Source organism: Urocitellus parryii, chromosome 13 (assembly GCF_045843805.1).
Source record: "Urocitellus parryii isolate mUroPar1 chromosome 13, mUroPar1.hap1, whole genome shotgun sequence".
Taxonomy (NCBI): Eukaryota; Metazoa; Chordata; class Mammalia; order Rodentia; family Sciuridae; genus Urocitellus; species Urocitellus parryii.
Window position 1 is genome coordinate 71,591,093 of NC_135543.1, and position 15,891 is coordinate 71,606,983.

General features: G+C 46.8%; 1 protein-coding gene across 1 annotated transcript in view; it reads left to right on the forward strand.

Annotated features, from left to right (window-relative positions):
• The window catches only part of LOC113199021 (E3 ubiquitin-protein ligase RNF213-like), a 100,771-nt gene that overhangs the window by 24,093 nt on the left and 60,787 nt on the right, over positions 1-15,891 (forward strand). Inside the window, exons 11-16 of the mRNA XM_077792174.1 lie at positions 3,217-3,448; positions 5,815-5,870; positions 7,142-7,295; positions 10,341-10,502; positions 13,998-14,087; positions 14,690-14,812. Of these exons, the coding sequence (XP_077648300.1) occupies positions 3,217-3,448; positions 5,815-5,870; positions 7,142-7,295; positions 10,341-10,502; positions 13,998-14,087; positions 14,690-14,812 (817 nt within the window). The remainder of the gene's footprint in view (positions 1-3,216; positions 3,449-5,814; positions 5,871-7,141; positions 7,296-10,340; positions 10,503-13,997; positions 14,088-14,689; positions 14,813-15,891) is intronic.

The following is a 15,891-nucleotide window of genomic DNA, read 5'->3' on the forward strand; positions in this document are numbered from 1 at the left end:
GTCACTGTTCCCAAGACGTGGATGCATAGAGCTTGCTGAAGTCTGAAGAGGGAGATAGGAGCCAGTTGCTATGGATGCTCAGATTCTGGCTTCTGCCAGGGGTACTGTGGCCCTGTGGTCAAAGGATGGAAAGTTTCCATGAACTGAGTCTCACTAAAGCTACAGCAAAGCCCTGGCTCCTCTCCCTCATAACTCCTGACCTGAGAAGAAGCTGCTGCCCAGGGAGGAATTAGGGTGTGAAACACTTAGACGGCCCAGGTGGGGGGATTCAGGGAGGGTGTTGGAACAACCACCAGGGGTCTGGGATTATGGCTCCGCTGTAGAGCACTCGCCTAGCACATGTGAGGCCCTGGGTTTGATCCTCAGCATCACATAAAAATAAATAAATAAAATAAAGGTATTGGGTCTAACTACAACTAAAAAATAAATATATAAATATTTTTAAAAAGAACAACTGTGAGGAGTATTGAAGGGGACCTTCAGAAAGAGTGGACAATCTGTCACAAACAGATGGGGAATTTCAGAAGATTAGTGGAAACCATAGGTACTAAGAAAATAGCTGAGTGGGAAGGCCACAGACAACACCTGGAGTGGGGATGGAGACTCTTCTTGATGGCTCAGCAGCAGCCTGGAGACAGCAGGGGGAAGGGGCCGAGAACCGGAGGACTGGGCAATAGAAATGTCATGCTCACACAGAGGAGTTGCAGATGGGAAAAGAAAAGAACAGAGCTTCTGAGGTCTGTGGGTGAAAACCAGGTGAGGAAAGAGGAGAAAGAGGCCAGAGGAAAGAGGGAGGATGGTTCTTGATTTTCCCAGGACAGAGAGCACCGTCTCACAGAGCCTGCAGTCTCCAGGCAGAACAGGGGCAGGCCATTCACATCAGGCACAGTCAAGGCTGCAGGGCACCAAAGAAAGACTTTCTCCAAGGCAGCTGGGGAAAAGACTCACTGACTCCAGGGGACTGTGGAAGGGTGCATGGAGGAGGGAGAGCTGGCATTGGTACAGGGTGCTCAGCCTTGGCAGGGAGGCAGGCTCAGTCACATGCTGCAGTGCAGACCTGTGCTGAGGACATTGAGCTAAAACACCAAAGCAGACCTCAGAAGGACAATTACCATGTGGTTCCACCCCTGAGGTCCCTAGCATCTTCATACTCAGAGAAAGAGTAGTGTGGCTTGCCAGGGCTGGGGGAGGGGAGTTAGTCTTTGATGAGGACAGAGTTTCAGTTTTGCAAGATGAAAAGAGTCCTAAGTTTGGTTGTGTGCCAATGTGATGTCCTTGACACATTGTATATACTGGAGAATGGCTGAAATGGTAAAATTCAGGTTGAGCATACTATCATTAAAAAAAATAACTTTTAAGCCAGGTGTGGTGGCACAGTCCTGAAGTTCCAGAGACTAGGGAAACCAAGTCAAGTGGATCACAAGTTCAAGGCCAGCCTGAGCAACTTGAAATCTCAAAATAAGACTCAAGAAAGGGCCTTGGATGTGGCTCAGTTGTTCAGTGCACCTAGGTTCACTCCCCATTACCAAAAAAAAAATCATAATAGCAATAATTAATTTTTAAAAACCCTATCAAAGTAATTCTAGGCATGATTTCCTGAAGTTAGCACTGTTGTATCTTGGGGACCAGGCCATTCTGTGTGGTGGAGGCCATCCTGTGCACTGTAGGATGTCGAGCAGTGTGCCTGGCCCCCACCTGGAAGGTGCTGCTGGTCTTGCCCCCTCCCCAGTTCTGAGAGGCATCTGTGTTTCCTGGTATTGCCAGGGCCCCCTGGTTGGTAGTGGGAGCTTGAACACCCCTGACCCCACTGAGAACTGTGCTTGAGCAGGAGAAAGTGGACTCAGAGATGCAAGACTCCAAGCTAAATAAATGATAAATTGGAATACTAAGCAATACTTAAAAGCCAGAACAGGGCTGGGGCAGGGGCTGGGGCTGGGGATTAGTGACAGAGCACTTATCTAGCTTGGCTGGGGTCGTGGGTCCCATCTTCAGCACCATAAAAAATAAAAGAGTCAGAGCAGGATCCGCAGAGGAATGGAGAACAAAGGTTTAAAGTAGGACTAACCCCCAGTGTGGAGAGTCAAATCCAATCCCACACCAAGAGCCCAAGAGGAGGGCAGGCAGATCCACACCTCTGTGGAGCGAATGGCAGGAGAGTCAATATGGTATGGACACTGGGGAGAAAGCTGTAGACCACCCAAACCCAGGTGGCCCCCAGGGGCTTCAGTGCCCTGCACGGCAGGCCACAGGCCTTTTTCAGGTGTGCCTGTGGGCACATGCAGCAAGACAGGCTGCATTCTGAGCTGGACCACTCTCACTCAGTACCTTGAAAGTGCTGCAGTCCAGGTTCCTGACCACAGCTGGACAGGTGGCTCTCTGGAAAATCCTTACACGCCTGGATGTGTTAACGGCATGCTGCTTCTAAATCACCTCATCTTGGAGTGAGGAAAGGTTCTTCAGAGAAGACGTGGGAAGCACAACCTACACAAGGAAAACTGTAGGGGGCTGGCTGCACTCGGGGGCAGAGACCTGCCAGCATGGGCAAGGCCCTGGGTTGCCTCCTCAACACCACACACAAAAATTTTAAATCCAATTTAAGAGAAGAGTATAAAACTTAAAAATTAAAATAAATCTGAATTAAACATGAAAGCAGCTTTGTACTCATTTCCACACACAGATAACTGCCATGTGTGGAGTGCCCTGTCCCCTTGCCCTCCCTGTCCACTGGGAGCCAGGTGCCGTCTTTAGGGAGGAAGGCAGTGAGCTCAATTGTTCTCATCTCTTCTCTATTTTTGGAACCTTTTGAAATGAAAGCTAAATGGAAATTATTTTTATTTATTTGTTTGTTTGTTTGTTTGTTTATTTATTTATTGGTGTCAGGGATTGAAAATCAAGTGTGCTCAACCACTGAGCCACATCCCTAACTCCTTTTTAATTACTTTTTGAGACAGGGCCTCACTAAGTTGCTGAGGGTAGCCTTGAACTTGTGATCCCCCTGCCTCAGCCTCCTGAGTTGCTGGGATCACAGGTGTGCCACACACTTGGCTATGTTTTCAGTTTTCATTTGATTCGCTCTGTATGTCTGGTTCCACGATGCGTTGATACCATCTTTAAAATCTGAGCATTCTGGACCTTCCCAGCCTTGCGTTTCCTTGTCTTGAGTCTGTTCAGCGCTCTCACTGTTGCCCTGGTCTCTGTCCCCGTTTCTTCATTCAGGAACCAGTTTCTTGACTTCATGGAGAGCAGGAAGCAGTTGCTGTGTGTGGATGAGTATCTCTTTCCATCCTGGTTCAGTTTGCTGCCTCTGGGAAGCCTGGTTCCCTATATGGAAATCTCCAATGAATACTTGAGTCTCATGCCCGCTCGGGTCCTGGACTGTTTCCTAGGGACTTACTACAGGCTGCAATGGCTTCAGGAGATCTCAAAGATCTCAGAAGATCTCTTGGAGGTTTGTGGTTGGGAGTTGGGTGTCAGGTCCTTGCTTAGTAAAAGCAGGTTACAAACTGAACATTGAAATGTTTGTGGGTCTTCTGTCCTGAAGGGAAGTTGGGGGAAGTGCTGAGAAATAATCAGAGAATTGCTGAAATAAGAAGTCATTATTTCTTAGGGTTAAAGTTTGAATTCCCAGAGTAGATTCTGGTTTAGTAAATAGAGCACAAGACAACAGTAGCCATTTGTTATTTATGACTGTTAGAAGGTGCTGTTAACATCACATGTTTCATAGTTGCTGTCTTTCATTTTATGCTTTTTGAGGTAAAGAAAATGGTATAAGGACTTGGGAATCAATTTAACAAAAGAGGTGAAAGACCTCAACAATGAAAACTACAAAACACTAAAAAAAGAAATTGAAGAAGACCTTAGAAGTTGGAAAGGTCTCCCATGCTCCTGGATGGGCAGAATTAATATTGTCAAAATGGCCATATTACCCAAGGCAGTATACAGATTGAATGCAATTCCAATTAAAATTCCTATGTCTCTCCTAATAGAAATGGAAAAAGCAATAATGAAATTTATTTGGAAAAATAAGCGACTCAGAATAGCCAAATCAATCCTTAGTAAGAAAAGTGAAGCAGGATGCATCACAATACCAGACCTTAAACTGTACTACAAAGCCAGAGTAACAAAAACGCATGATATTGACACCAAAATAGGCATGTAGACCAATGGTACAGAATACAAGACATAGGGACAAACCCACATAAATATAGTTATCTCACACTAGACAAGGCGCCAAAAACATACATTGGAGAAGAGATAGCCTCTTCAACAAATGGTGCTGGGAAAACTGGAAATCCATATGCAACAAAGTGAAATTAAATCCCTATCTCTCACCATGCACAACACTCAACTCAAAGTGGATCAAGAACCTAGGAAGTAGACCAGAGACCCTGCACCTAATAGAGGAAGGAGTAGGCCCAAATCTTCATCACGTTAGATTAGGCCCTGATTTCCTTAACAAGACCTCTAAAGCATAAATCATAAAATCAAGAATCAATAAATGGGATGGATTCAAATTAAAAAGCTTCTTCTCAGCAAAAGAAACAATTAGTGAGGTGAAAAGAGCCTACATTTTGGGAGCAAATTTTTGCCACATGCATGTCAGATAGAGCATGAATCTCCAGGATATGTAAAGAACTCAAAAAACTTAACACCAAAAATACAAACAACCTAATCAATAAATGAGCTGAACAGACACTTCTTAGAAGAAGATGTACAGTCGGTAATAAACAAATATATGAAAAATGCTCAACATTTCTAGTAATTAGAGAAGTGCAAATCAAAACTAAGATTTCATCTCACTCTAGTCAGAATGGCAGTTATCAAGAATACAGACAACAATAAGTATTGACGACCATATGGGGGAAAATGTACACTCATACATTGGTGGTAGGACTCAAATTGGTGCAACCAATCTGGAAAGCAATATGGAGATTCCTTAGAAAACTTGGAATGAAATTGACCCAGCTATCCACCTCCTCGGTCTATACCCAAAGGATTTAAAATCAGCATCCTATAGTGATGCAGCCACATCAATGTTTATAGCAGCACAGTTCACAATAGCTAAATTGTGTAATCAACCTAAATGCCCTTCAATAGATGAATGGATAAAGAAACTATGGTATATATACACAATGGAATATTATTCGGCATTAAAAATAATAAAATTATAGCATTTGAAGGTAAATGAATGGAGTTGGAGGATATCATGCTAAGCAAAATAAGCCAATCCCCCCAAAACAAAGGCTGAATGTTCTCTCTGAATAGTGGATGCTGATCCATAATGCTGGGGGTGGAGGAGTCACATGGGAAAAACGGAAGAACTTTGGGCAAAGGGGAGAGAGGGAAGGGGAGGAGGCATGGGGGCAGGAAAGATGGTGGAACGAGGTGGACATCATTACCCTAGGCACATGTATGACTGTATATACGGTATGATTGTACAATGAATCAAAATGCATTCTGTTGTCACATATACCTAATTAGAATAAATAAGTTAATTTTTGAAAAAGAAAATGGTATAAGGGCTAAGATGTAGCTCAGTGGCAAAGCACTTGCCTTGCATATGCGAAGCCCTGGTTTTGATCCCCAGTTTCAAAAAAGAAAAGACAAAGGAAAGGATCCCCCCCCCCAACAAAAAGAAAAAGAAAATGGCTTAAATTTACAGGCTGCATTTCACAGGTGGAAAATGAAGGTTGGCTCTTGAAGGCTTGTGTGCAAGGAGAACAGGACAAGTCCCTGCGCCCTTCTCCCTTCTCGGCACAGACAGCTGGTTCCCTCTTGGACTTTTCATATTTCCCTTTCTCTTTCCTGCCTTAGCATGTCGGGAATGTTTTCAAAATGCTGATGCACCTTGTGGACACCCTTCAGGATGTGTAAGTAGAGCAGCTGGTGCCACCCCCTGTGTGGGCTCCTATGTGGTGTGGGCTGCCTGGGTCAAAGTGGGAGGGTGGTGCACCAGCAAATGCTCCAGTGTCCTCTGCAGTTGCCAATCCAGCCATCTGGTTTTTTTTCATTTTCTTTGTCTTAAAGGAAAAGAGCAGGACTGTGGATGTAGCTTAGGGGTTGAGCACTTGCCTAGTGTATGCAAGGCCTGGTTCAGTACCCAGCACTACAAAAAAGAAAAGCAAATTACAGCTCTTGGGTGCTGAGATTTTGCTTCGTTCCCACCCAACCTTTTGGCTTTTGTGTTTTCACATATTTTAAATGATCATTGTCATAGAGCAGATGTATGTGTCCTGCATTTTTTTTTAAAATAAGTTCTTGAAAGTTGGGCCCATTTAAAACAAAAATCAAAGGTGGCCTTGCAGAATCATTTACTCCTTCACCTGTGTGGGACCTTCGCCACCTGGAGGAACAGCACGGGAAACGCATACAGTAATGTGCACCAGGGGCCTGGGTGTTCCTGGAGCCTCTCAGCACTGCTGCTCTCCCTTCTCCGAGCCCCGGGGGTGTCTGGACGTGGAGCGTAGCACAGGGCCCCCCTGTGTGGCAAGCCCCTGTGACTTTGCAGGGTCTTTTCTCATATCACCAAGCTGTCAGTCAGTAAATGTGAAACCCGGTCACACCAGGTGGAAGAAATTCTATGTGCAGTGCACACTCCTCTTCTAGCACCCTCCCTCCCTCCCTCTCTCCTATACCTCTCTGATTTTTTTCTTAAGTTATTCATATTTTAATATTGGAAATATTCATCCCTTGCTATTTTTTGAATAAGGGAACGTATTTGCAAATATTTTAACTTGCCTTGATAGAGTTCCAACTGCTGAGCTAAGACAAAAGGACGGTGACTGCTTAGTCACAGCTTTAAGACCTATTTAATGATATCCTGGAGGAGATCAAGTAAATGCCTTACTTGTAGGTCATTTATTTTATTTTAAGTAATTAATTTGTTTGTGGTACTGGGGATTGAACCCATTCTACCACTAAGCACACCCCCATCCCTTTTTATTTCTTATTTTGAGATATGGCCTTGCGAATTTGCTGATGCTGGCCTTGAACTTGGGCATCCTCCTGCCTCAGCCTCCTGAGGAGCTATGGGTACAGGCAGACTTGTATGTCTAAAAGGGAAGGGACTGGTATTGACAATTGGTATTGTTTTCTCATTTCCCAATGACTTAAATGAGCTCTCTGGACTCCTGGTTGGTAGGATTCTTGAGAAGATCTCATTAGAGTCCTACTTGACTGTGTGCCTGAAGCTCCATCAAGCTGCCTGCAGGATCACCAAACGCCTGAGGTTTTACGAGATCCCCGCCTTGTCTGCTGAGGTCATTTGCAGAGTCATCAGACTTAGACCTCCAGTGGTGAGTGGGATTTATGGATGAAATGTCATGCCCAGGAGAGGTCCTGGATTCCATGCAGCCCGATTTAGAAGGGAATGTGGGGAGTCTGGGATGCCTGCACGAGACAGAGTGGTAGAGTCAGCTGTCAGGTATTCATTTGGCGTCTCCTCCATGCTGGGTTCCACTGTATGCAGACGACACACTTCACCTCTGGCCTCGCCAAGAAGTTGAGCCCTCCTTTTTCCTAGATTCTATTATTCACAGAAAACTAGAGCCCATTTACCCCCCAAAACCACATGTCTGTGCCTTGTCTTCCCCGCCAGACTCTTCCCTTCATGTAGCGACACACCATGGCAGCAGAGCCCATGTCCTGCTGCCCTGATCAGGCCCCTGTGCCCCTCGCCCTCATACCCAGAGGGAACCTCACTCTGATTCCTGCCACTGGAGCTCGGCTGCCCCTGGCCTTCACACTCTGTTCCCTCACCCGTGTCTCAGGGCAGCATCCCTGCTGCTGCATCAGGAGCTTTGCATTGAGTGCAGCTTTTCCATTGCGGGTCCTGAACTTCTGTGTGGGTAGTCGAGAGTGGTGTCTCAGGGCAATTCTTTTCTTAACGTTTTTGCACATCAAAACTGTAATGTTAGGGATGGAGGTGGTCAAGTCTACATTTTCACCTTATTCTTTCAGCCTTTCTTCTTTAATATACCACAGACACACTCTAGGAATGATTTTTTTCCCCAGTACCAGGGTTGAAACCCAGGGATGTTTAATCACTGGGCCATATCCCCAGCCATTTTTTTTTTTGTATTTCATTTAAAGACAGTGTCTTGCTAAGTTTCTTAGGGCCTGCTAAGTTTCAGAGGCTGGCTTTGAATTTGGAATCCTCCTACCTCATCCTTCTGGGATTATAGGTGCTAAGAATGAATTTCATTGATAAGGTGTCTGCTTTCTCCCAAGTGGTACTATTTCTCTTTTTTTCTTTAAAGAGAGAGAGAATTTCTTTTTTTTTTTTTTTGAGAGAGAGAGAGAGAGAGAGAGAGAGAGAGAGAGAGAGAATTTTTAATATTTATTTTTTAGTTCTCGGCGGACACAACATCTTTGTTGGTATGTGGTACTGAGGATGGAACCCGGGTTGCACGCATGCCAGGCGAGCGCGCTACCGCTTGAGCCACATCCCCAGCCCCCAAGTGGTGCCAGCTCCCAATAGATGGTGCTTGAGAAGTTTGTCAGTTATTTAGGGTTTACTTTTTTGCAGAAGAAAGTGTCCTCATTGTTGTTTGGGGTCCCAGATCTGTGGTCACAAATACTCTACCTGTTCTGCAAAAACAAAATTTTGCTGTGCTAAAATTGACCAAAGCAAAAACATGCCGGGGCATGTGGGAGCCTCCTGTCAGGTGGTCAGCAGCTGGGTGGCTGCCATGAGGGTCAAAGCACAGTTCAGGGCCCTGCTGTTTGTTCAGCCTCAGGGTTGTTCCTGCAATTCATTTATTGACCACCTCTGCTCAATCCTGGATGACACCAGGATGTATAAAGAAATAATAATAAAGAGGAGACACAGAGACAAGGTGCAGAGGCAGGGAAGGTGGCAAAGTGGACTTTTTCCCAGCAGACACATTTATTCATACCAATAAGTCACACTAGGTCATTAGTGCCATAACTACATTATTGTTTAGCATATCAGTAAGGTTGCTTATTGTGCAGTTACATTTTACAGTTGCAATATGCAATGTCAGGAGCTATGTGCAGCTCTCAAGAAAGTCCATTGTCTGATGTTACTGTAAGGCGGGCAGATCCAGGAGCACCAGAGCTTGGTGAAACATTGTAGTCATCAAGCAAACTAATTCCTTTATTCCTAGGAGTTATGTGCCTAAGATTAAGGTCGAAGCTGATAAGACTCTAGCGTGGCGGGCATTACCACAGCAACCAGGCATCCTAGGCCTTGGCACAGAAACTTTCTCAGGCAACAAGCATGTCACAGCCATGAAGTCATCAGGGACCCCAATCCCAATCACAGAACCTCCACAAGGATGGGTCAGTGTATAGCTGGGGCCGCTTTTGGATTTGGAATGCCTGAGGCTTAGCACTAGGGAAATGCCCTGCTGGGGTGTCCAGATTGTCCTGGAAGGTATTCAGGGACATCATACAAGGGTACCCTGTTTCATTTTCCTTTGAGAACCCTCAGTGCTGTCCTGCCCTGCTCTCACCTGTGCCCTGTGCTCTGGTCACCTGCCTGGAGCCCGAGTCCCTTCTCCTGTTGTTGGTCTGCCTCCCGGGCTCTTGGAGTTTCTCCACCTTGGCACTTACTGTGGCTGAGGACCATGCTCTTCCTGCTGTCTGAATGGGTCATCTCTTCCACTCTAGTTGGTTCCTTACAGCAGGAATGGCGTCTGCCATCCACCTTGTCACTTTGCCAAGATGGAGGCCCCAGGCTGGTTCTGTGAGCCTCGAGGGGGCAGGAGTCAACAGACCCAGGTTTTATGGAGCTCTGTAAGAGCACACACTGTGCAGCCTTCAGGGCCTCTGGAGTTGCATGTGCTCCATGGCAGGTACCTCTGGAGTGCAAAGAGAGAGAGGACTCCGGAGTGTGGGGTCACCTGAAAGGGGGTGGTTCTGTGGGTGTGGTGGTAGAGGTGGGGAGGAGACAGACAGTAGCTGTCCCTGTAGAGTGCCCATGGGGAGAGAACTGGGCCGGCCTCCAGGCCAGCAGAGTGCTGCTTCACATCCCTGGAGTGGGGGCTGGGAGTTTGCATGACCTACTGGTTCAGGGTTCTCTGGAAGCTCTCTGCTCATGGGTCCATTCTTCTCACTCAATCTGGAGAAAGCACAGGGCTCTTGTGTGTGCCTCCGCTGGTGGAGGCTCTTGGTGAGGCAGAGTCTGCTCAGGGACCTGTAGCACCCGTACCTTCTCCCCTCCTCTCCCGTGTTGCCCCTTTCATGGGAGCCCAGGGTACTGGGGAAACGACAGTGCTTGTGTCAGGTGGGCTTCCAACAAGCATGGAGCTAGGAGGTGGCTCAGGTGTGGGGAGCAGCAGGGTAGAGCTGGTAAAACTTCTCTCATGTGCCCACAGGATGTGGCAGAGGACCCAGGAGCCGCAGCCCAGAAGGGCTTCCTGACAGTTTTCCTCCAGGGTGTCCTGGCCACCACAAGATCCTGGCTGTGCACAGTGTTAGCACAGAGAATGTTCCGGAAGGGTTCGACTCTCCTTTTCACCTACCCTGAGGAGATCCAGGTGAGCTTGGCCTGAGGTTGCAGAGCCTCTGCAGGCAACAGAGTGGGGAGTCACACAGTTATGTCCTGTCACCAAGCACCAGACCCACAATGCCTTGGCCTGGAGGCCTGGGCTTATCCTGAACCTTGCCTCGGGCCCTGGCCCCTACTCTGAGGAAGGAACATTCCCCCTGTACCTGGCAGAGGGTCGGTGGCTCTATGGTACAGTGTGATGGGGTGCAGTCATGCTGAGGCAGAGTTGCCAGGAGGACCTTCAGGCTCTGCTTCAGGTCTGAGGCTGTAAGCCAGCTGTGTGGAACTGGAAACAGAAGGTCAGCATGACAGGAAGCACCTGAGTGAAGCCATTTGACAGAGTGACTCCTCCTCCAAAACCCAGGACATGGGGAGGATTCCACAGTAGTCACCCCAGTGCTGGAGAAGACAGCTGAGAGCCGGTGGGATCCAGGAGCCCGAGTCCCTAGAGGGCTGCAGGGGGAGGAGGTAGGTGGGAGGTCCTGCCCACCCCAGGCCTGCTCTCCAGCCTGGCTGCCTTCTCCCTGTCCTGGAAGTGGAAGGTTGTCCCCCTTGAGCCACAGTCTTCCAGGGAGACTCTGGAACCTGCTTGTGGTCTCACACAGAGTTGGTGGCAAGACTCATTGTGATGTGAGGCAGGGGTACCCCACCTGTATGGACAAGGGTGGCTGCAGGCCAGAGGGTTGTTCTTTTTAATGAAGGAAAAAAATCCTCTTCTAACTGCTTTGTGAAGTTTTATACCAACAGACTGAAATCCCAGGAAAACACAATTGGATTATTAAATATTATTCCAGGATTCTAAGTAGTATAATCCCCAGGTGTTAAGCTTGAGAGACGGGTAGCTGTGTCGCCACTGACAAGAAAGATTTTTTATTTTTTGGTACCAGGGATTGAACTCAGTGTCACTCAACCCCTGAGCCATATCCTCAGCCCTATTTTATGTTTTATTTAGAGACAGGGTCTCACTGAGTGCTTAGCACCTAGCCATTGCTGAGGCTGGCTTTGAACTCATGATCCTCCTGTCTTAGCTTCCTCAGCTACTGAGATTACAGGCATGTGTCACTGTGCCCAGCAAGAAAGAATGATTCTAAGTGCAGTATTAATGATTAAAAAAATGAAATTAATTAAACATCTACTCTGAGGTGATTGCTACGGTTATTCCTGTTTTACAAGTAAATTTACCAAGGTCTGGGGAGATGGATGTGCTGTTGGTATTGCTGGAAGTCAGGAGAAGGGGGATAGGGAGTCAGAGGGACAAGAGCTCTGTGGTATGGAAGGAGCTAGAGATAGCAGCAGGAACTCATGATTTAGATAGTTGCCAGCTCTGTCCATCAAAAGTCCTATGGCAAAGGCACCCTGGGACCATGAGCGCCTACAGAAATAATGATGCCCTGGGACCCGAGCACACCCACATCCCATCATGCCTTTTCTTTCTTTCTTTCTTTCTTTTCTTTTCTTTTCTTTCTTTCTTTCTTTCTTTCTTTCTTTCTTTCTTTCTTTCTTTCTTTCTTTCTTTCTTTCTTTCTTTCCCTTTCTATCTATCTTTCTCTCTCTCTTTCTTTCTTTCTTTCTTTCTTTCTTTCTTTCTTTCTTTCTTTCTTTCTTTCTTTCTTTCTTTCTTTCCTTCCTATGGACTGACCCAGGAGCACTTTATCACGGTGCTACACTGGTGGTGGCTGGTGGAAATACACTTTCACGGACCTTTTTATTTTTTATTTTGAGGCACGGTCTTGCTAAGTTGCCCAGGATGGCCTGGAACTTGTGACCCTTCTGCCTCAGCTTCCTGAGGAGCTGTGATTTCAGGCGTGTTCTACCCCACATGGCCCAGTCATGTCTTCTAACTCCCGTTTCCCACCACACAATGCTGTTCCTGGAAGAAGAACCACCTCCATGAGTCAGTGCGAGATGCACAGGGGGGCCAAGGGCTCCCTGTGCTGGAACGTCAGGAAATGCTGAGGCTGCAGGCATGTGGTGATCCAGACTCCTCCTCAGATGGCCAGGAGGACTCCATGTGAAGTCTGTGGTGGACACGGTGGTCTGTCATTGCTAGCTTTTCACTTTTGACAACTGAGTTGTGGTCATGTTCATGATGGCAGAAATGGGGTTAAGAGAACATAGAAATTATCTGGGCTATCTCTGCAGCATTTTTGCAAGCCTAAAGTTATTCCAAAATTTTTAAGAAAATTGTTGAAGATGCTCACATTAGCTGGAATCTGGAACAATTTGATTATTATTTTTTTAATATTTATTTTCAGTTGTAGTTGGACACAATACCTTAATTTTATTTATTTATTTTTATGTGGTGGTGAGGATCAAACCCAGGGCCTTCCACATGCTAGGAGAGCACTCCACCGCTGAGCCACAACCCCAGCCCCACAATTTGATTATTAAAAGGCAAAGTGATAGGAATGGATTAAAATTCATTGATAAACATACTGACAGAAAAAAAAGAGAAAAAAGGAACTTTTCTATTCTTCTATTGAAGAATGGAGTTAAGAAATGTAGAAGAAATAATTGCAATAGAAAACTGTCACTCTGTCACCAAGGTATAGTAGCTGATGCAGGCAGGTATCACCCAGGAATCCTGAGCTCGGTGGGGGTGCCAGGAGGTCACAGGATTTCCAGTGTCCCATTGCAGAAGCCTTTATGGATGAGGAAAGATGACTTTCACAGTGAAGAAATCTGGCTGATAAGCTTTAACCAAGGACCGACCTCTTGGTCAGCCCTGGTGGCACCAACAGTTTTCATGCACCGCTTGGTCAGGCTCAAGGTGTTTGGCTAGGCACCTGTGGAAAGTGCAGATGTTTGGCCACACCTGACCTGCACTGAGTACATTTTGGCTTAGTAGTGTCCCAACCAAACCTACTGTAATCATGGGAAAACTGTGAGCCAATTGGGTCAAGAGACAGTCTGCAGAATGACCTGAACTTTTCAAAATTGTTAGCATCAGAAAAGATAAGGCCAGGGAACTTCTCCGGAAAAGAGACATGACCAGTAAATGCATTGTGTGTCCCAAGGTAGACCCTGGATCTAGATATCAGGTGGACATATGGAGGCATGTGGCTAGGGGCACTGCTCCAGGCTCCTGTTCTCCTAACGCTGCCTGCCCTCAGCAGACATGGTGTGTGGGTAGGATGCCTACCTGGCTTGGAGACGTGTTAGGATGCTGCCTCCAAGTGCTTTAGCAAAGTGCTTCTTTTTTTTTTTTTTCCTGTACTGGGAATTTGACCCAGGGGCACTCAACCACTGAGCCACATCCCCAGCCCTTTTCTTTATTTTTTATTTAGAGACGGTCATGCTGAATTGCTTAGGGCCTCACTAAGTTGCTCAGGCTGGCTTTGGACTCAAGATCCCCCTGCCTCAGCCTCCTGAGCAACTGGGACCACAGGTGCCCCCATACCTTGTTGTTGCTGTCTTTTCTGTAGGATATCTCTGTGGTGTTTTCTTGTCCCTGTGGCTGTCACTTAACATGTGGGTTTTGCAGGTCTGGCGGCGGCTGGTGGAAATAAACTTTCCTGCAGAGTATGACTGGAAGGAGTCGCTGCTGGGGGACATGGAAGGGAGGCTCAAGAAGGTACCAGACATGGAGGACACCATCAACATGGTGATCAGCCCAGACTGTGGCAGCACCTGGGGCTACAAGCAGAGCACAGCATGTACAGGCCCTGGGATCCACCCAAGCTTTGCATTTCTGTTTCTGATCAGGGCTCTGCAGTTTGACCTCAGAAACATTTCAGAGTTCTAGTGTGACATTCTTGAAAAGAGCCAGGGAATGGGATTGTGCTCTTACTGGAGCCCTAGACATACGTGTCATCAAGCCTTCCATGTATAGGTGCTCCAAGGGACCTGCTGGTGGCAGGAGCCTTATTAAACACAGTGACATGGAGGAAATAAACAAACAAAAAAATGCCCTTCATTTTGAATGAAGGTCTGTGACCCAGAAAAGTTGGTTTCTTCATAAGTGTTTTATATGGATCTGAATAAATGGACAAAAGAAAGGAAAAATGGCTCTTTTTCAAAATTTGCATGTTTTTACAAGCTGCTATTCTGGCTGCTTTTTTTGGAATATGAGAAGAGACTAACTTGGTTTCATCTTTACTCTTCTAGTGAGGGGCAGGGAGGAGGGGAGTCAGAAAAACCAGGCACTTACGCCCCCACCCACCTCCATGTTTGCAGGAGAGGCCTCTTTCCCAGATCTCTGCCTTCTGCAGCCCTCACTGGGACGCCGCTGGCCTCAAGGACAGTGTGGCCAGGAGCTTTGAGAAGTGTGTCATCGAAGCTGTGAGCTCTGCTTGCCAGGTGACCAATCTCTTCTTGGGAAACATGCTGGGGTTCACAGATGCTTGCTGACATGGCCAGCTCCAAGGCTTCCTTGAGCATGTGTTCAAGGTCATTCACTCTGGAGCACCTATCAGTCCTTTGTCCCTTTTCATGACTACATGTTACTCATCATATGGACTCAGGGGGCTTTTATGTTCCATTTGTCCTCTGGTGGACATCTGGGCTTTCCCTGACTGATGGCTGTTATCAGTCTGCTGCTGTGGACCTCCACACATGGGTTTGTGTGGATGTGCTGTTCACACTCTCTGCACCTATGGTGGAATGGCTGGATCACTTGGTACCTGTGTGATTGAAGGACTGTCTGGCCCATTCCCACCGTGGCTGGACCATTTCCATGTCAGCTGCCAGCCTAGGAGGGTCCTGACTTCTCCACACCCCCACAGCCTGCGCTCTCAGTCCTGTGACTGTGCAGTTTGGGGGTGTGGAGTGGTTTCTCTGGTGACTTTGATAGCTATGACCTCAGGTACCTTCTCATATGTTTTTTGGCTATTTCTGTTTTCTATGTCTTTGGACAAATGTCTACTGGAAAGAAATGGCAGTGGAGACATGGACAGATGTGAGGTGAACCCTCACAGCTGCGGCCAACAGACTTTTTGACAAGAGTGCCAAGATCACTCAAGGGGTGAAGCACAGTGCCTTCCTCAAGTGGTTAACTGGGCTCTATGTCTTTCCTTGACTGTGGCTTATGAGAGTTCTTTGGATAATCAGGTGCAAATCTCTGGTCAGATATGTGATCTGCCAGCATTTTCTCCCATTCTCTGGATTGTTTTCACTCTGGGTGTTTTCTTTAGAAGCACAGAAGGTTTTAATTTCTTTTTCTTTCTCTCTTTTTTTGTAGTAGTAGGGATTGAAACCAGGGGTGCTCTAACACTGAGCTACATCTCTAGCCTTTTTCTTTTTTATCTTGTGAAACAGTCTCACAAAGTTGCCCTCAAACTTGCAATATTCCTGCCTCAGCTTCCTGAGTAGCTGAGGTTACAGGTGTGCCCACCACTCCTGGGAAGGTTTTTACTTTTGGAAAAATTCAATGTGTCTTT